The sequence below is a fragment of the Panthera tigris genome, chromosome B3 (genome assembly GCF_018350195.1).
Source record: "Panthera tigris isolate Pti1 chromosome B3, P.tigris_Pti1_mat1.1, whole genome shotgun sequence".
Classification (NCBI taxonomy): domain Eukaryota; kingdom Metazoa; phylum Chordata; class Mammalia; order Carnivora; family Felidae; genus Panthera; species Panthera tigris.
Window position 1 is genome coordinate 30,025,649 of NC_056665.1, and position 20,587 is coordinate 30,046,235.

The 20,587-nt window shown below is 43.4% G+C and overlaps 1 protein-coding gene across 15 annotated transcripts in view; it reads right to left on the reverse strand.

Moving 5' to 3' along the window:
• Nucleotides 1-1,354: 1,354 nt before the first annotated feature.
• Nucleotides 1,355-20,587, reverse strand: part of PEAK1 (pseudopodium enriched atypical kinase 1) — a 369,695-nt gene continuing 350,462 nt past the window's right edge. For 12 of the 15 annotated variants that reach the window (XM_042988332.1, XM_042988331.1, XM_042988341.1 and 9 more), the window contains one exon: nt 1,355-8,195. In XM_042988332.1, the coding sequence (XP_042844266.1) occupies nt 7,032-8,195 (1,164 nt within the window). In that variant the 3' untranslated portion in view covers nt 1,355-7,031. The remainder of the gene's footprint in view (nt 8,196-20,587) is intronic. The other 3 variants (XR_006218480.1, XR_006218481.1, XR_006218479.1) reach the window with 3 other exon arrangements.

The window sequence follows — 20,587 nt, forward strand, 5'->3', positions numbered from 1 at the left end:
CGTTGAAAGCAGTCTGCAGGCATATGGAAACCAAAGACTCTATTCAAGTGTCTGGACAACGCAGAATCCAAGGCTGCTCTTGCGGAGGACCCACTGATGGAATATTCCCAGGGCTGGGTCCCATGCTGGGTAAAGTGATGGAGGGGCAACAGGACTTCTCTCCAGGTGCTCAAGTTGTACCAAAGGACAAAGTGATCCCAGTGGATGGACAGAATGTCCAATTTTCTCTAGTCTTGCTCCATCTCACCTGGAGTCTGGCTACAGCAACCTTGAACTGGCTCCACCATCTAGGCCCATAGCCCTGAGTCTCAGGTGGTCCACTCGTGCCAGCAGAGAATTAGACAGGAACACAAGCCTGGGGTATGCCCTCTCTGTGACCTCTCACAACCCCAACTGCCTGCTTCTTTCTCTGGCCCTCTCCCTCCCCCTGCCCCAAGAAGCCGGTATGCTGTGCTCACAGCTAGGAAGGGCAGCTCCCCAGGATCCTCCCCGGCAAGCAGGCTGAGAGTCGCAGCAGGAAGAGCTGTGTCCCTGGGGACTGTCTCTTGAGTTTTGTTGTAACCCTTCCTTCTGGGCCCAGACAACACAGAGAGAACTTCGAGGCCACGCCAATGTGGGGTTGCCTCCTCAGAACACAAAACTCGAGTCTGGCAACCACTGTTTTGCAACATGCCTTAAATAGTACCTATAAATTCCAGAGTGATTGCTAGTGGAGAGGAGCAAAAACAATGGGCTACAGATAGTGTCCACTGTACAGGGTTTAGAGCTCTGAAATCTGGTCTAAATTTAGAGTCTACATGTTTGCACTTTCATCCATTCTACTCTTAATAACGTGGCAGCTGTTGCTACCACTGCCAACTGCTGACTCTTCCCCCCCCCAAGCCAGGTGGCCTCTCTGCTACCAAAGTGTCGGCATATTAGCTTGTCTGCCTTTGTGAGAGTCCTGTGGATGTGTACATTAATGTACAGGTAAAGGGTATGTGAATTCTGTAGCAGATGATGCTTGATGCTGTACAAGGGCCTGCCTCTGCTCCTATTGTCTGCACAACTCTGAGATCTTCACTGAGAGGGTCAGCCAGAGTCCGGTAACCAAGCCCCTCAAAATGTAGCACAAGCCCAGGAAGGCTGTATGAGGACTGGCCACCAGGGGGCAATCTCACACAGCAGACCTGCAGACTTCAGAGAGCTCTGGGGAAAGCCCATGGTCTTCACTTTCTCTTCTGGGCCTACTTTTCTCAGGTCAGAGAGGGAATGAACAGGAAATACCATCCAGGTCAGCAGAGGATGAAGCTCCAAGAGGGCGTGTGCAACCAAACCCTCCCCAGAACATCAATATGGGAGAGTTACTGAAAAACAAGCGCTTGTCTGGTTTTTAGTGTATATTAAAACAAATTTATTTACACAGTAACATGATGCCACAGAGAACACAGCAAAGTACCACAGCAAACCAAAGGGCGGCACCACCTGGTGACAGAGGGAACCTTACGTTGGTAGATTTATACAACTAAAATGTGCAGAGGGTTAAAGCTCCAGGAAAGAGCAAGAGAACAAGATTTTCAAACACAGAGTGTGGGCAGAGCCATGGGGAACTAAGGTGAGACTGGAATGAAGACTGCCATGATTCAAACGCTGAGAAGGAGGACATCTTGCTTCTGCCCTGATCTCATGCCCAAATGCCCTGCATATCAACAGAAAATCCCAACCCAGTATGTTCACGCATAACTTTCAAACTGGTGAGGGAACGGATAACCAAGTAGTACTTGGAGCAGGTTTCCTGAAGCAGTGTGGTTTATCTTTCAAAAATGCTACCCTGAAGCCATAGGGCTGTTCAACATTCAAGTTATCATGAGTGCAGACACACAGATACTTTCCACACACTATACGGGCAAAGTGGATTTTCCATAATACGATAATAATTGTAGCAAAATATAGGACTCTGTACTTCTGCTAGGTTAAAAAATTTCCAACCTCTTTTGATTCCCTGAAACTTTCTGGATTAAAAAAAAAGCATGAGGGTAAGTGGGATGGGTGAAGGTGAGAAGCTGGAAGGAGCCCAGAGGCTCTCTGGAGTGGGAAATGTAATGGGATGTCCGGAACGCAGGCTCCTGTAGCCCACTTAGGTGGGGAAGCTTGTAGCAGTGGCTGATGCAAAAACCTACTCTAATTTCAAACAGCTGCAGAGAGGGGATGTGTAACAGCTGTATAGCACCTTGTACATTCTGGGCACTTATAAATATTAAATGATGGTGATGAGTGGTAACCACCTCTGTAGGAAGGTTTATAAAAACTACTAGAATTTGTTAAGAAATCTCCCAGGAGCTCTTTAAACAAAGCTGTTGAAACTACCACATCTCTTAGAAAAGATTGCTCAGCTTTCCGAATCACACGGACATGATGAAGTTCCCAAACCGAAGTCCGGGCAATGGCCACAGTCACATCACAGGGAGAGCGGGGGCTGGCTCCTTCTCCTTAATTACTGGGAAATATCACTGTCTGTCCCAGACTTTCACCATCACCATCATCTTTTCTTTTTTTCCTAATATACAAAATGGACTTATTTTAAAAAGATAGGTGCTTTGTTTGGAGGATGGATTATTTTGTCAGCCAAATACCTTGACATGGAATGTATGTGAGTTCTTCTTCTCTGGCATCTGTCATAACTCAAGCATCAGGACAAAAAGGCTTGATTTCTTTGGTATAATCTCTATCTAGGATCTTGCACTGTAGCTCCTCTGGCTTCCCTTGTGGCATCAGTTTTGGTCCACGGAATCCCGACTTTGGGCACTGCCGTAAGCACGGGCAGCTGGACTTCAGTGCACACTTCAGCAAGAGCAGCACTTGGATTTGTCTCGGCACAGCACTTTGGGCCTCTGAGAATATGAGCTTCAATGAGGTAAAACTAATAACCTGGTTTTGTGGGCAGCCATCCTGTTCACTCATTTGGCTGGACCAGAATTTTCAATCCTTCTCAACTAGCGAGGGAAATAAAAAACCTGTCAGAGTTGGCCTGGAGAGCCAAGTTTCTCTCTCCTTCGTCTTCAAGTATGTTTGTACTTTATTCATACATCTAGAATCATTTGGAATATAGGGGAGTATCCTAAGTACATCCCGACTTCGGGGACTGGTCTGTATTTTTTTCAGATCACTGTCGGTATAATCTAGGGAAAAATATTACTTGCAGGTTCCCAGCAAAACCAGGTCAGGTTACTTCCCAGCATCAAAGTATGTTTAATTCAAACTTGGGAAGCTGAGTGCAATCTTTCCATGCCCTACTGTGTAGCAGGCCCCAAAGATCCTTCATGAAAACTTATAATGCTAGAAACTTTAAAATACAGTTTTACTTCCAGAAATATCATTAATATTTCTAGAGGTTTAGATCTCTTGGCTTAACAGTTTCCCATGGTAACAAACTTCTTCCGAGTCTGGAAGCAAAACTGGCCTCCACTTAATCTGACAATGGAAGGCTACTCAGCCTCTTCAAATCCTAACAAGCATATGTTAGGCCCCAACATCAGTAGCATGGGTGCTTGGGCCCTGTCTACCTTTACCCAGTTCATCTCCAGAGGGCAAAGCTTGGAGCCGACTGCTATAGTCCTGGCCTCCAATTCTAACTTCGTCTAGGGATTCTTTCGTTGACTCCATAGGTTGCAACTGCTCTTTGTCCCATCCTGCAGTTATTCTCCACAAATTAGCTTCTGAGCATCACGTCGGTGTACATTTACCAAAGGGGCTCTTCCTCAGGCCAGCGTGGGAGAAGTCACGTAGTCCTAGTCCTCTCCGCAGGACATGGGATTCTCTTCTCTCCAAGACTAGGTTGTCACTCTAACAAGGCACTCTGCTATACATTCAGTCTTGGTCTTTGCTACTCCCCCCATTTCCCTGTTTCTCTAGCACCAAAATGTGTCAGAGAAATTGTTCTTGCTCATGCGGCTTAAGGTAAAGTCCCAATGATGGCTTAATTGTTCAAACTCTCAATATAAATGGAAGAATCTGTAGTACAGACTTCAACAGAATAGAAAAAAATTCCAATTAATATTGAAGACAATAACTGGATGTTACTCGAGAAAACATAAAGTGCTAATACTAGTCATAAAGCAAAACTCATGTATATACAGATGTCTGAAGGTAGGATTTCTTGCTAGTTGATGAATGAATTCAAAGATTCTACTATAATTAAAATGGGACTGTAAAAAACTACTTGTGATGATATTAGATTGACTGAATTTCATTATTCTGGAAAAATATTCCAAGGACCATCTGATGGAGAACTTCTTGTCTAGAAATACAGTTATCTTGTCTGTTCTGCTCTAACTAACACCCCTTTCCCTCTCCCTCACATTCCTCAGCCACCACTCAGAGAAAAATTAATCTAGCCACCTGCCTCTGGGAAGCCTGAGGCCCTTCTCTGACTAGTTGGCATTCATCTTTTGGCCTTCACAAATTTGAATATAAAAACAGTACTAAACAAATCTGATGTGAAGGAGGTGCTCAGTTTACCAGTGCTGAAAGATGACGGTAGTGGGGAGTGTCCATGCCTATAATACCATAGGGTTAAAATGAAGAAGACTGGATCCAAGTCAAACAGAAAAAAAATAAAATAAAATAAAAAAGAAGAGAAACGAAAGAGGATATCTAGAGAGCCAATAAGCAAATAGAGGGACCAGGGAACATTCTTCATTAAATATGAAACCTCATTAAATAGTCAACATTCAAATTTACATGGGCAAGGCACCACAAGAATGACATTGAGAAAGCGTCTCAATCTGCAAACCGTCTGGGGGAGGGGAGGGAGGACTGCTGGGGGAATGTGCTGGCCGACGTGGCCAGTGGTCTGTGTGCTGCTACTTCAGTGTATTAATTAGGCAAGGAGTTATGTGCACATGGGCTATGCTACGGTGAACTAAACACAGTCTGCCAGGCAAGGCGCAGCCAGGCCACAGGACACCGAGACAGAGCAGACTGCTGGCCTGCAGCGGCACGCCCCCTCTGTGGCCATTCCTCGGGGCAGAGCCCTGCTCTCTGGCTAGAGGAGGCCAGACCCTGTGGGCCAGTGAGTCCTTTTCCTTGGGAGAACTGTACTGCTGGCCAGGAGGACAGGGACATCCTCCCTTTGGAGCCTCACGTGTCCCGTTTTCTTAAAACAAAACAAAACAAAACCAAAGAAGATCACAATAAAATACATTCTTCTCCTTTCTTGATCCTCTTTGATATAGGTGAATCATATGAAAGGCTGCTAAAAATGTTAAAAGTTTAGAAACTTCCAAAAGGCCACTAATGTGCTATCTAAGTAATACTGCACAATCAGTCTTGGCTTTTAAGGAACTCCGCGCTGGCAGAGGAGGGTCCCAGAGCTCCCTCGCCGACTAGATGCAGAGAACGTGTCCATCAACCCCGCCACAGGTTGTTCCCCTCAGAGGCCTGGCCTCTACTTCCAGCACACGTGTGTGCACCCACGTGTACACACACTCAAACCGTCTGAGTGACTCTTGGGATTTCAAGGTTGAAGTAAACAGATACTCACAGTTTTGAAGAAAACAAGCACACACATGTCACCTCCCACCCCCACTACCCGGAAGGAACACTCATCTCTTAGCGCAAACACGTATGTGCCAAGGGAAGAAGGGGAGGATTTCTGTAGAACTTGCTTCAGGTGAAGTTGCCACATAAACACTGTAATATACAGTTAAAACAATACATACAAAAATTGCACATATATTCATAGGAGAGGAGCACAGAGCCCATGTATGGTGCACAGCTCACAGGCACCCACCCCAGCATTTGAAATTGTTGCCAGCCATCCTCCAGAGCCATTTCGGAGAGTCCCAAGGAGCAATGTGCAGTGCAACTGGGAGCCAGCCTCTTCAGCAAAGGTCAGCGTTCTGAGGAGGAGGCCAGCGGTCTCATCAGTGGCCTCCTCCCCTCTCCGGCCTCTCACCAGCACACCGTGCCCTCCAAGCAGATCTCAGAGCTCAACTGACAGCCATCTCATTCACGGCTGCTGTCCACAGCATTTGGTAGACTAGTTAACACTGGCCACCGCTAGAAAGAAGCTGGCCAATTACTGCTCAGGGGAACACCGGGAGCTGGGTTCCGCCAGCGCTGGCTGTCCACGCCGACAGCTCTGACAGTAATCAAAGACAGCACTTTCAGCTATTCCCCAGGTGGCCCCTAGGGAACTGCACATGTGGAAAATCATCTCCCGGTGTCCTGCCAGCTATTTATAAGATCTGAACTGTACTCACCCTGGAGAGGCATTGGAGACACCACCTTGGGTCAGTTCTATAATGGGCCACAAGTGGTTGATAAACCCAAACTTCATTGGCAAGTGGGAACAGAGTAGAGGTGAAGGAGAATCAGGCAGTGGCAGCAGAGGGGACCGCTAGGGCCATCCTCCAGGTGGTGCGCCCACTTGCCTGTAACAAATGAAAATGCATCCATGACCCAAGGGATGGAATCTCTCCTTGTCTTTCTACTATCTGCTGGAACAAAGGCTATAGTCCCCAGAAACAAGACTGGGCTGATGCGAAGGATGGCAGTTCTGCCTGGTAAGAGTCAGTTATTGATACTTTAAAGAAGAAAAAAATCTGTTGTGAGAGCTTAGTGGATGATAGTAAGGACTGGTCAAATCTGTCTATTGCTAGTGAGAATAAATACTTGGTGTTAAAAAGACAGGTGGTCTTCAGAATTATGGAGGAGCTGGACACAGCTCAGTGAGTTCATACTAAAGGAGCTGTCCCTTCAAGGATAACGTTTTCATTTTTTACCTGCATTTGGGGACAATTAGGGTGAAAGGTGTTCCAATGGAAGGCGACTGCACGGCTGTGCAATCGAATTTCTGTGCAGTGAAGATAGACCCAGCTTCTGACTGGATCTGGAACTGTGGGTAAGCTTTCTGAGCAGACTCATTTTTCCTGGACAGGGATGGAAGGTCGGTCTCTCTTCTTTCCTTGAATTCTGTGTGAGTACTAGGAAGGGGAAGTGCATGGGCGACGTGAAGGTGAACACAAAAGACAAGCAGCAACCAGGATACACTAGCGGTGCTGCAGGGTTTTCACAATGCAGCCGAGGGAGTCTGGAGTGGCAAAGGCCAAATACTGAGCACAAAGCCAGTCCTCAAGGCTGACCCCACCCTCCCTGTCCAGGGACTTCTCAGCAAACTTGATCATCAGCAGTGTTCGCTTGATGTCTAGCCAGTTTTGGAGAAGGGCGCTCCTCTGCGCTGGGCTAGGAGAGGCCATGAAAGTCTGGAAGAGATCCTCCCGGGGGCCCCAGAGTAGACACTGGAGGATGCCTTTGGCGTCTGAAATGAGGATCCGCTCAGAAGGGTTGGGATTGAGGAGGCAGCTGGCCAGCTGCTGTAGGCCCCGGGAATAGGGGGAGCGGAGTGGGATGCGAGGCAGGTCTGCTCGAGTGTATTCTTTCTCCTTCAGCTCTGGGTTCTCATCAAAGGGGTTGGGCAGGTGCAGCATCTCATAGATGAGGATGCCTGTCTGGAACTCATCACACTTTTTATACTGGGTGGCTGTTATGATCTCTGGAGCAAGGCGGGACTGGTCCCGGAGGATCTCAGGGTCCACCAGATGGCTCTTCTGCTTGGCCTGAGAGAAATTGCTCACTATGAGCCTTGTGGGGCAAGACGAGGTGGGGCTGGACTCTGTAGGCCCAAGGCCCTGGGTGGTTCTCCCTGGCTGGTAGTGGACAAGCAGCAGGTTCTCCAGACGAAGATCGCAGTGAGTGACATGGTAGGGTTTGAGGTGCTCAAGGCCAGAGCACAGCTGTAAGAGTAGCAGACACACTTGTCTCTCATATAAATCAGGGCTTTTCCCGTGCTGGGCCAGAGAGTCTCGCACAAAATCAGCCACGGTGAGATAGGGAACCTCTCTGGTAATGACCACAACGTGGCTTCTCTGCTTCCTGCTAATGACCCCCTGGCTTTCTTTCTGGGATGACTCTGTCTCAGAGCAGGGCTCTGGGCTTTTCCCATCAGTTTCTCCTTTTACCTCTTCTTCAGCCTCTTTCATTTCATCCTCTTCCTCTTCAGGGGCATCAGGATCCTCCCAGGGAAGCAGACGATTAGGGACTTCAGCAAGGAAATGCCCACAGTCCTGTTGGATGTTGAAATGGATAGCCAGACTCTGCCGGACGGCCAAGCTGTGATAATACTGCTGAGATTCTTTAGCTTTGCTCTTACAGATCTGAAAGAAGAAAGCAAATAACAACATAAAATGCACACTTTCATAACCAGGCTCAGATGTGTAAAGGAAGATTAATTGGAAGGTGAGTGGTTAGAAACAGTGTTATAGTGAAGTCTTCAGAAAGGGTCTTGGTAGTCCTTTGCTGAGTGACAGTAATAATGGCAATAATAACCATTTTTTATGGCTATCTACATGCTGAGCACTTTATGTGTCTTATCTCTAGTCCTTACACTAACTCTTCAAAGTAGGCTGAGAGTTTAAGAATTTAAAACAACAGGGGCACCTGAGTGGCTCAGTCGGTTAAGTGTCCGACTTCAGCTCAGGTCACGATCTCACGGTTGGTGAGTTCGAGCCCTGCGTCAGGCTCTGTGCTGACAGCTCAGAGCCTGGAGCCTGCTTCAGATTCTCTGTCTGCCCCTCCGCTGTTTGCACTCGGTCTCTCGCATTGTCTCAAAAATAAATAAAAAAATTAAAACAACAAAGAGAGCTACCAGTTTGCAAACCTAAGTCTATCTAACACCAAAGTTTGCTTTTTCTACTGTACCTTGTACCTCATCTAGAAAATAGAACAACCAAAAATAATTTTTCACTTACATTCCGTAGAGGCTAACAGCCGAGACTTATATGATAGCTCAATAAAGTGGGCCAGAATACCTTATTTTGTCACTGGTCAGGAGAGTAACACACAATTGGCCAGATAAAGTGTGGGTTTTCCTAATTTTCAATCAATGTCATTGTGCTGGTCACAATTCAGGCACTCACGGATGACTGGCAGGGTAGAAATAAAGGTTTGAGAGAATCATTGGTCTGACCTAGTCAGAGCAAAACCAACATTTCAATGGCAGGACTTTGAGTTTCATGCTTTCCCTTAACATTAGGCCTTATTGAAAGGCCATATTTAGGTAATAAGGCCTTTAAGAAAGAATTTGATTAAGGGGTTGTGGATCATGGGAGAGTTTTTTGATCACAAACACTAGGCAACAAGTTCTACATACCAAAGCAACTATTGTTATTTCTAGTCTTACAGGGTTAGAAAAGCAAAAAGTAAATGAAAGTACCCCTAAATGGACTCTGCTTATGATAGGGTGCAGAGAAGCTGACAATGGAAGACTCGGTCCCTAACACTAGTTCACAGATCATAACAGCCAGGTCAGAACAGCTTCTCCCCGAGCCTATTAACTGAGAAGTACATTTTCTATCCTTAGCAGGGATATGCTGCCATATTTCACAGGTATCTAAGCCTCCCAGCAACAGGCACTCTGAAATGTTCACACTGCCTGTTTGCTGCAGTAATACAGAAAAGAAGCAAATTTTAAAAAGGATTTTCTAGCTATTTTTATTTAAAAAGAAAAATGTACATTTTCCCGGGAGGATGCTGATGAATCTCAGTTCTGAGAAACGGCATGCTCTGATTTCCATTCAAATAGATATTAAGAAAAGTATGAAATAGGTGATGAGGATTAAAGAGTATACTTATCATGATGAAAAAACTGAAAGAAAAAAAAAGAAATGAAAAACACGAAACCCCCAAAACGGCACCTGGGTGGCAGAGTTGGTTAACTGTCCGACTTAGGCTTAGGTCATGGTCCATGGGTTTGAGCTTTGCATTGGGCTCTGTGCTGACAACTCAGAGCCTGGAGCCTACTTCGGATTCTGTGTCTCCCTGTTTCTCTGCCCCTCCCCCATTCCTTAAAAATAAGTGAACATTTACACAAAAACCACCCACAACAGACCAAAGGTAAAGGAGTACCCATGGGAGAGGAGCATCCCTTTCTCATTCACTGTGTTTATACATATTTATTATAATGAGTGTTTTTTTTTTTAAGTTTCTTTCTTTCTCTCCCTCTCCCTCCCTCCCTCTCTCTCTCTCTCTTTCTCTCGATGGGAGGGAGGGGAAGAGGTCTGAAAACAAGTTTTTTCAAGTCTTCTACCAGCTACATCATCTAGTCTTGAAGCTGAGATAACCCCAGGCAGAGTTCAAGTTCAAACATATATCTTTCAGAAAATATTATCTTTGGAAAGTTCTCAAAGTCTCAGTACACACAGTATAATATATAATTCTGTATACTCATCAATCATGGCATGAATTCTTTCTATACTGTACTGTTGGCAGTATTCCATATTTATGTGTCAGCAGGTATTTAAAAACCCTATACTTGTCATCATTTAGTTGTATAGGAGTTGGATATAGCACACAACACCATTAACCTCATTTCCAATTTTAATAATTTGCTCAACATCACATTACTGGCTGGAATGAAAGTTTAAAGTTCCCAACTCCTTGGTCTTTGAAAAGTCAATGTACCACTGAGTTTAGCTGAATGAGACTGTAGTTAAACGCTAGCAGTCATGTTATAGAAAGGGCACTCACCAATGAACTTGGCAGGCCTGGGATTTACTCCTGCCACTAACTGTGTGACCATGGGCATGTCTCTGGGTTTCAGTCTCCCTAAATAAAGGAGACAATATAAAAAAAAAATCCTGTGGGAATGCAAGCTGGTGCAGCCACTCTGGAAAATAGTATGGAGGTTCCTCAAGAAACTAAAATAGAACTACCCTATGACACAGCAATTGCACTACTAGGCATTTATCCAAGGGATACAGGTGTGCTGTTTCGAAGGGACACATGCACCCCCATGTTTATAGCAGCACTATCAACAATAGCCAAAGTATGGAAAGAGCCCAAATGTCCATCGATGGATGAATGGACAAAGAAGATGTGGTGTATATATATACAAAGGAGTATTACTTGGCCATCAAAAAGAATGAAATCTTGCCATTGCAACTACGTGGATGGAACTGGAGGCTATTATGCTAAGTGAAATTAGTCAGAGAAAGACAAAAATCATATGACTTTACTCATATGAGGACTTTAAGAGACAAAACAGATGAACATAAGGAAAGGGAAACAAAAATAATATAAAAACAGGGAGGGGACAAAACAGAAGAGACTCATAAATATGGAGAACAAACTGAGGGTTACTGGAGCGGTTGTGGGAGGGGGGATGGGCTAAATGGGTAAGGGACACTAAGGAATCTACTCCCGAAATCATTGTTGCACTGTATGCTAACTAATTTGGATGTGAATTTAAAAAAATAAAAAATAAAATTAAAAAAAAAATCCTGAAACCTACCTCACCAGAGCAGCTGTGAGGATTAAAGGAGACTAATTCCATAGAGTTGATCTATAAATCTCAAAGCTTCACAAATGTAACACTGATAATGACTGATAATGCAAATGTTAAAAGTGATGTAATATTATAGAATCCTCATGTTTTTCAAACAGAGAGAGCAAAACAGAAAAATGCATCTTTCTTTTTGAGTCCTGAGAGCCACCTGCCCCAGCAGTGAGACTCTCTGACCACAGGTTTGGTAGAGGGCAGCCAGAGAGGAAGAGCTAATGTCCAGGACCTCCAGGCCAGGGTCAGCCCTGACAAGCAAATCAAACTGGCAGTATGTTCTGCCCCAAGACAGGCCAATATAAGGCTCTCTTCTCTCTCAGAAGTGTTTGGTCAATCTGTAGGTTTTACTATGCTAAGCTGCACTGAAAAACACCTGCCACTCTGTGGTTTGGCATTAGAAGCAGAGAAGATATTCTCATTGTGACTCCCACTCTCCTGTTATCCTCATGGTATCTGCTGACACACACACACACACACACACACACACACACACTTGTATAAGATTCCCCAGAGCTGTGTGACTAGACAATGAACATGGGCACTACAAGAAGAATTTATGTTTAGTTTCACAGATCAATTTGAGATAAAGGTTCAAAGTGATTTACAAAGAAGAAATGATAAATCGCTCAACCAGTGCAGATGCTCTGAAGGAAAATGGCCTGCCTGGAGAGCCGACCTGAGCAGGTGACACTTCCTTATCTCCCCATCTTACAATATGTAGACAGGCCAAAGAATAATGGGTCACTCTAGTTTAAAGGGCAAAGGGAAAAGGGAGAAGACTGGAGCATGATAGAGGGAAACAAAATACTAGGGCTTCTAACTGGTTCATAACCGTGAAAACAGTTACAACCAAAATACAGACCAACGGAGATTTCCAAAATAGGATTTCTTATGTGATGACTATCTCATAAATCTTTATTATGGAGCTTTGTGATGATGTTAATTTAGGTAGGAGTATTATATTATTCTATGTACCGCATAGTAGCCATTTTTCAAATATTAATAACTTGACTCCTTTAGTGTTTTTAAAAAAACTCAAAATTACCTGACTTCAGATGATAAATTTCTAGTCCAAAAGTTATTTCAGAAAACAAGCTGGTCTTTCTAGAACAAATGGACAGGGTTCTTCCTGCTGGTTGTTGTTTTTACCTCCCTCTCTTATTTTCTCTATTCTACAACAAAGTGACTTCCCCTTGGCCTCCCATTTTCATTTATCTTTCTTGAAAGGAATTTACATTTCTTCCCTCAAAGGGCAGTTGGCTTGAACTGCAGGAATTTCCAAAAAGATTCCACTCCCCAAGAAGAATGATTTCCACAGGACTCTGGGCTCCCCCAAATTTTGAAACAGGAACAGAACAGGAGCTGGAATGGTCCCATATCTTCATGCAAGATTCTCTTTTTTAACGGGAGAAAAATCATCTCATATTTGTTTTGACTCCGTGGGAACAACCTATTTAAACTGCCACCAATTCTGACAGATTCTGTACTGTCCACACTTTCCGAGTGGGAAGAAAAGCCCCGTGAGAGCCCGAGCCACAGTGACACTAGAGGGAGCAGTCACATCACCATCCAGGAGTCATTTCTGGGCAAACTGCAGCCTAGCGAAGCCAGGGGGGTGACGGTTGAATCTTGTAAAATATGCCACACGTCCTCTTTCTGGACAAGTTACTGCTTCTATGAAGGTGACAACGCCAAATTCATGCAAGAGAAACGCTTTCTGTGAAAAGCACAAACAGGAAGAGGTCACCACAGTGACCCTACTGGCCTGCTTGCCCACTGAGAAGGCACACCTTCCTGAGCTACTTCTCCAGAGGAAGCCAGAAGAACATCAGAAGGGAAAGCCAGCCAGGGGTAGCTACACACCCACCAATGTGGATAACAGATTGTTGCAAAAACAAGGGCTTGTGGGGAAATTGAGTGTCTGAGTTAATAAAGATGAGTAAGGACAGACAAGGAAAAGGAAAAATATTGATTAATAGTAACTGAGCAAACAAGTATCTGATGGCTCCTTAGCACTTTCCATCTGGGAAAAATCCTGAAGCAATTTAGACAGAGCTCCAAATACAGTGGAATGGGGAACCCTTTAACCACTGATAAATGACCTACTGGAAAGTGAAAGAAAACCCCATGCTTCCAGGGTCAGAGCCAAATTACCCTCTCCTGAGACCTTCCTAGACCCAGGTCAAAGCATACAATGCTTATACAACCTGATCCTAGTAGGGAAACAGCTTGATAATTGTTCCTCACATGCAACCTGAAAAGTTTAATTTCAAACATTCACTTCAATACAGGCACTCATTTTCCGTGTTGCTCATGGCAACTGCTCTGCATACCTTTGAGTCAAGTTTGCCATTATAAAGCATTTATGTTTGTTATAATAATAATCTCAACCAAGACAGCTTACTTTTAAAAAGCAGAGTGTGGGGATGCCTGGATGGCTCAGCTGGTTAAGCGTCCGACTTCGGCTCAGGTCATGATCTTATGGTCTGTGAGCTCTTGCCCCACGTCAGGTTCTGTGCTGACAGCTCAGGGCCTGGAGCCTATTTCAGATTCTGTGTCTCCCTCTCTCTCTGACCCTCCCCCGCTTGTGCTCTGTCTCTCTCTGTCTCAAAAATAAATAAACGTTTAAAAAATTTAAAAAAAAGCAGAGTGTGGGGAGCTTTGACTGTAGAGCCCCATTAAAAGCATCTGGGAAGAAGACAGTGTATGTGTCTGATACTACTGACCCTTTCAGAATGCCCACAAAGACTGGAGCCGGTAAAGAGGATGTACATCTTGCTGTCCTTTCAATGTTGGGGAGTAGAGCAGATATCCAGTTTAAGGCAACAAAGTGGGGAGGTAGGGAAAAAGGTGGACATTTGGTAACACAGGAAGGAAATGGCTAGGGAATGAATCAGTTGTTGAAGAGAGTGGTATTATCCATTCTCCTTTAACTCTTCTTCCCAAAGGAATGCTGTTGTTTGTGGTGGGGGGGGGGGGGGGGGAGGAGCCTATTCACTGTTCTATTTTCTCACTGACACACACTCTTCAGCAAACTCATGGCTTCAATCGTCTTGATATATTGCTGATTTCCACATTTGCAACCCAGACTTGTCTTGGACTTTAGACTCATCTATATAATGGCCTACTTGATTTCTCCTTGTGTCTGTTCCATACCACAGACCCTTAAACTTAGCACAACCAAACCCAAACTCTTCATCTCACCAAACCTCCTGTTTTTCCAGTACTTCCTCTCTTGGTGAATGGTGCCGTTATCTGTCCCAATATCTGGCTAAGAAATTCACTCTGAATTTCTTCTCCATCTTCACTTCCTACATCTAATAAATTACCAATTTTAATCGATTCTGTTCCTAAATACCTTTCAAATTATCCTCTTGTCTCCATCATCGATTGCTACCATTATCACCTGCCAGGGCTAGTACAAAAGATTTCCAAGTGGTTTGCCTGTCTCTCGTGCGATTCCCCTCAAACACACCTTCCACATGACCACTAGAGCCACCTTTCAAAAAATCAGATATCACTTGCCTATTTAAAATTCATAGTGGCTCCCCATTATCTTCACAGAAGAAGGTCCTGGTCTAGCTCCCTTTCCAGTCTTCTTTCTCACCCCTCTTTCACTTTTGCCATATTGAACTACCAGCAGCCAGCCCCCTGGTTTCTTCTACCTGCCAGGTGTTCTCTCTGATCGGGGCCTCTCTTCACCCCTCATCTGCCTGAGGGATTCCTACTTACCCTTTCAAAGCCATTATCATATGTCAGTTCTGTCAAGGAGAGAAAGTACTGACTACCCTAAACCTCCTTTCTGTGTTTCTTGTATATGTCTCTATTATTACAGATATCACATCTTTTTTTTGTCTGCCTTAGGAGCAGATATTTATATCAGTAGGGCCTACCACAGAGCAAGGCACATTGTGTATGCTTGATATGTCTGTACAAAATACTGAGAAAGGCTACATCTGATGTGGTGTAGCCACAAGGTTATTTACTCAGAGAAGCTAGCATATACACAGCTCTTATGAAACAGATGGAAGTTGGCAAGGTGATGGGGAGGGGCAATGGCAGACTAATGTAAATAATGAACATTCATGACCGGACCAGGCAAATGAGTAAACTCTGAACAATGAGGGCTGTCTGCCGAGTCCAGGCTGCCCTAGAGGCTCAGTGGTTTTGCCCTGCACAAACATACACAAAATGATAGTGCTCTTCATCATTCCATTCAATTTTCTCTCCTTTTCCCCAAAGAAAGCAATAATTACAAAATATAGGACCCTTCAAAAATATTCCACATTAGCTTTTATTTTTCCATTGATGAGCCAGTTGGCCTAGGATGCCTTCAGCCTACTTCCACTTTATCAGTAGGGAGTCTCATTTCCATCTCACACCATACATTTTACAGTGCCCCTCAGTGAACCTTCAGTGAGATGGGTATTGCAGGGAATGAATTGCAGAGGAACAAAAGTGAGAAACACTGAAGATCACACACACTATACCATCTGTACTATATTGTCCCATTACACAAAAACACAACTGCAAATGAGAGACAGCATAAAACGAAAATCTGCAAACGTGCCATAGATATCCAGTATATGGTACAACCTTGCTCTAAGAATACAGGCTGATTACCTGTATTGACCTCAATCCTTGATCTACCTAGAAGGAGTATTGCTTTACTTGCTGTTACAGAGCTAAGATCCCCACACACTCAATGCTGTTACAAACATATTAAAAATGGATTAAGTATTTAAAATATAAATGCCATCTGGGCCCCAGGTAGTCAGCATTCCATGCTGTAGGAATCTGCTATGAGACCTGTCAGGTAGGCCAGGTAATTTATAGCTAAGGTTGCTACAAAAATATTCATCTGCCCAAGAAACCCATTTTGGAGTCTAGAGAGAAATTCAAAAAGGCAACTGTATAAGATTTTGCTATTTTATTTGTAGCATGTACCCATTAAATCTTTTGATGCTCTTACTCAGCAATGCGGATCAAAATGAAATCACTCGTGTTTCTGAGCTAGTCATTTAGGCTGAGAGAATGACACCCAGGATGTTTACATTAGAGAAACTGAAGTACAGAGTTCAATAACTGACTCAGGCCCAGATTAAGAATCAATTAATTTGAATCCCAACTTATAATTCCCAACTATGTTTTCTCACCTCATTAATGAAAGCTATGGCTTCCTTTTCCTCCTAGACAATTCATTTTGATTCCAGATTTACACGAGTACACCAAACCCTTCCTTCCTAAACCAATTCCCAGTTGAGACTCTTAGGAATTTCTGTATGCATTCAGTCCTGAAATGAAGTGGGCACTGACCTATGATGGCTATGGGTGTGTATAGCTGGCCACTGGTCAATGGCTCTCTGTGAAGTTTCAATGTTGAACATATTTGTACTGAAGGATGAAAGTGGAAGTGTTTCCCCTCTATACTTCTTTCCTTATTACTAAGCCAGTAATTAATTGCCTGTGTCTATAGTCTGAACTAGTTGTAAATTCCTACCAGTTATTCCTGTTAATGCTTTTTCATTTAGTGTCTTGCTTTCTCAGCATCCACCCAAATGAGATAAACAGAGACTCTGTGGAGTCAAAATGCAATAAAGGATGCTGGTGTCCACAGTTCACCTCCACTTATTACAAGCTTCTAACAAGATTCTTGGCATTGGTAAAAGAAAGGAAGCAGGGGCGCCTGGGTGGCTCAGTCAGTTAAGTGGCCAACTTTGGCTCAGGTCATGATCTCACAGTTTGTGGGTTTGAGCCCCTCATTGGGCCCTGTGCTGACAGCTCAGAGCCTGGAGCCTGCTTCGGATTCTGTGTCTCCCTCTTTCTCTGCCCCTCCCCAGCTCACTCTCTGTCTCACTCTCTCTTAAAAATAAATAAACATTAAAAAAAAATTAAAAATAAATAAATAGAACATTTAAAAAAAACGGAAGGAAGCAGCTCACAGTTGTAACAGGGGCATGCACATCTTCATGGGGCTCTGTGAGCTTGTTCCTTGAGAACAAAGACTTAGACTCCTTTACAAAGAGAAGATACATACTACCCCAAATTTGGAACTGTTGGAAAAATAAGACAGAATTTTATACTTTTTGCTTATGTGAGATTTTTATCATCTTCCCCAAAGTAATTTCATCCAAATTTCTTATGTGGCCTCACATAACAGCATTTATTATAAAAAGACCTCAGAAAAGCAGTGAAAAAGAATGTCCCATTGAGACTGAGTCATAATTTTACCAACTGGCCATTCTGCTTATAGGTAAAGAGCTGTCATTTGTCCATTCAGGGATAACACTGAGGAATAGCAGGGCCAGTCCACTACTCAGGTATCATTATGATAGGATAGGTTCCATGTAGGAGTCAGGAGGCAGCCTGCCATGGAGCTGGTGACCCTATGCAACTATAATTATTATCCTCTGGCTTCAGTTTCCGCCTGTGTATGATGATGAATGATGAGTGCTGGCTCTTCTAAAGTTGACTTGAGTCTACTTTGGGGATTATGTGTTTAGTCAGTGGCTACCCAGATTCTCTGAAAGGAGGAAAACACAAGGTAGATTTTATTTAGAGCAGGGAAGTTTTAAGTTCATGCTTAAATTTATGTTAAGTTTTATTTAGAGAGCAGGGAAGTTAAGGGCTGGAAGCCAGCCAATACACAGCCCACAGAGACAAGTCCGATTTGCTGGGTGGCGGCTCACCAAATGGTGATGAGGGGATGAAAGGAGACATGAAAGAAACAGAAATAGAAGTTGAAGGTTAAATATTGTCTGGGCATCAATTTGGCCTTTCCTTCACCAAAACACTTAAAAAAGTAGGCTGTGCTCACTGCCTCCCTGTTCCGTACTCTAACTGGCTGCATCTGGTATCTGCTCCCACTATTATTGAGATTGTATTTTCTTAAAGTTTACCAGAGATTGCCTTTTCCTTATGCTGCTCAAGCTTTTTGCAATTCTGGACTCTGACTGGTGGTGGGTCCTTGCTCTTTGCTACTTCTTCTCCTGTGTTTCTGTTTGGGTCACTTAGATGTGTAGACCTTTTCTTGATGTTATAGACTCTGCCACTATAACAGCATACATTCCCCAAAGTTTGAACTAAATCAAGTCTACGAGAAGACTGGGTAACCATATTTCTAGTCTTGATCTCCCTTTTGAGTACCAAACCTACATTTTTGTCTGGCTACAGAATTTCTCTAGCACTGGATGTCCTAGAGGCATGCTCCGCAAAGAGCTCATCTTCTGGCTTTTCTGACTTATATTTCAGTTGATGGCACCCTCCTCCTGGGGCTGTCTCTCATCCTACAGCCAGCCTTTCACCAGACATGGTCCTACCAACCGTTTCAGCTCTTTTACCACCTGCCCCTTCTTTCCCACTGTCCAGTGGCTCATTATTACTTACCTGGACTACTGCAATAGCATCATGACTGGCTTCCTTTCTGGACTCTTCTATCATAGTTTTCTTCCAAAATCATTTCACCATGGTTTTTTTTCCCCCCCAAATCATTGATATTATATTATTCCCCTGTTTAAAAATCCTTAGTGGCTTCCCATAAAACACGAAATAAACTTGGGGCACCTGGGTGGCTCAGTCGGTTAAGCCTCCGACTTTGGCTCAGGTCATGATCTCGCTGTTCGTGAGTTTCAGCCCTGTGTTGGGCTCTGTGCTGACAGCTCAAAGCCTGGAGCCTGCTTCAGATTCTGTCTCCCTTTCTCTCTGCCCTTCTGCTGCTCACGCTCTATCTCTCTCAAAAATAAATAAACATTAAAAAAACCCCACAAAAATAAAGTCTAACTTTTTGAACTCATCATTCAAAGCTCTAATGTGGTCCTAAATCTTTCCATAGCCAAATTTTTCAATATTCTCTTCCTGCACTGTGGACAAAAAAGGTCGTATTTTATTGGCCCTGTGATAATGTTAACAATGACTTATTTCATTCATTATTTGTCATTCATCTTTACATTTCTGCATACCACTCTGAACCTTCATTATAATTTATCTTGTTTAAGAGTTATTTATGCCTTTGTCTTTCCCACTGGAATATAAGCTCCTTGAGGGTGAGGCTTTGTTTTGTTCACATGTATTTCTATAAATCCACACAGATATCACAATTTTTTATACAGTAAATATTTGCCAAAAGGTCAAGAAATATTTATTGAATGCCCATTATGTACACTATACTATTTTGGATAGAATATAATGCTATCTAATGCTAAATGCTAAAGCTACCTGGGGTGCTTGTTAACAATGCAGTTTCCCAGGCCTCACTTCCAGAGATTCTGATTCTGCAGGTATGGGATGCGGCTGAGGAAAGTATATATATATATATATATTTAAATTTATTTATTTATTCTGAGACAGAGAGAGAGAGAGAGAGAGAGAGAGACAGACAGACAGTGTGAATGGGGAAGTGGCAGAGAGAGAGAAGGGAAGAGAGAGAATCCCAAGCAGACTTTGCACTTCAGTGCAGAGCCTAATGTGGGGCTTGAACTCATGAACTGCAAGATCATGACCTGAGCCGAAATCAAAAGTTGTATTCCTAACTGCCTGAGCCACCTGGGCAGCCCTGACAAAAGTATATTTCTAATGAGGACCCCTGGGTGATACAGAAATAGGTCACCTGTAGATGACAGTGCTATTCCCAGAAGTGCAGTCCAGACAGAGGAACTAGTGTGTGTAGGGCTGGGTGGCATGATAGAAGAACTACTCGTGATTTGTGCTAGAGGATGCAACTATAGGGATGAATAACTAGGGGTGTCTGCCTTCAAGGACTCAGTGTCAAATGATCTAAAATCTCCAATTCCTTGTTTTTTTTTTTAATCAAAAAGACATTATGCCACCATTAAAAAACAAAACGAAATCAAAATCACCTATAATTATCACCACTTTAACAGGAATTATTTGCATATTACCATTTTGTAAGTCAGTTTTTAAAAAGTTATGATCATACTATTTGGTATTCTGTTATTTTCATGTGACATTTTACAAAAACTGTTTTTCATGATTTTTTTAGAGTCTTCATAATTACCATTTAATGGCCACAAAGACTCCATTGGGCATTGTCATAATTTATTAAATTGTTTCCTTAATATCAGACACCCAGTTTGTTTTCAATTTTTGGCAGTGCTAAAAATCTTGAGGATGCTAGCATTTAGTAGTTTTCTCTCCTAATTTTAAGTAAAAATGTTTACATCTTTGAAGTAATGAGAAATAAAACATGTAAGG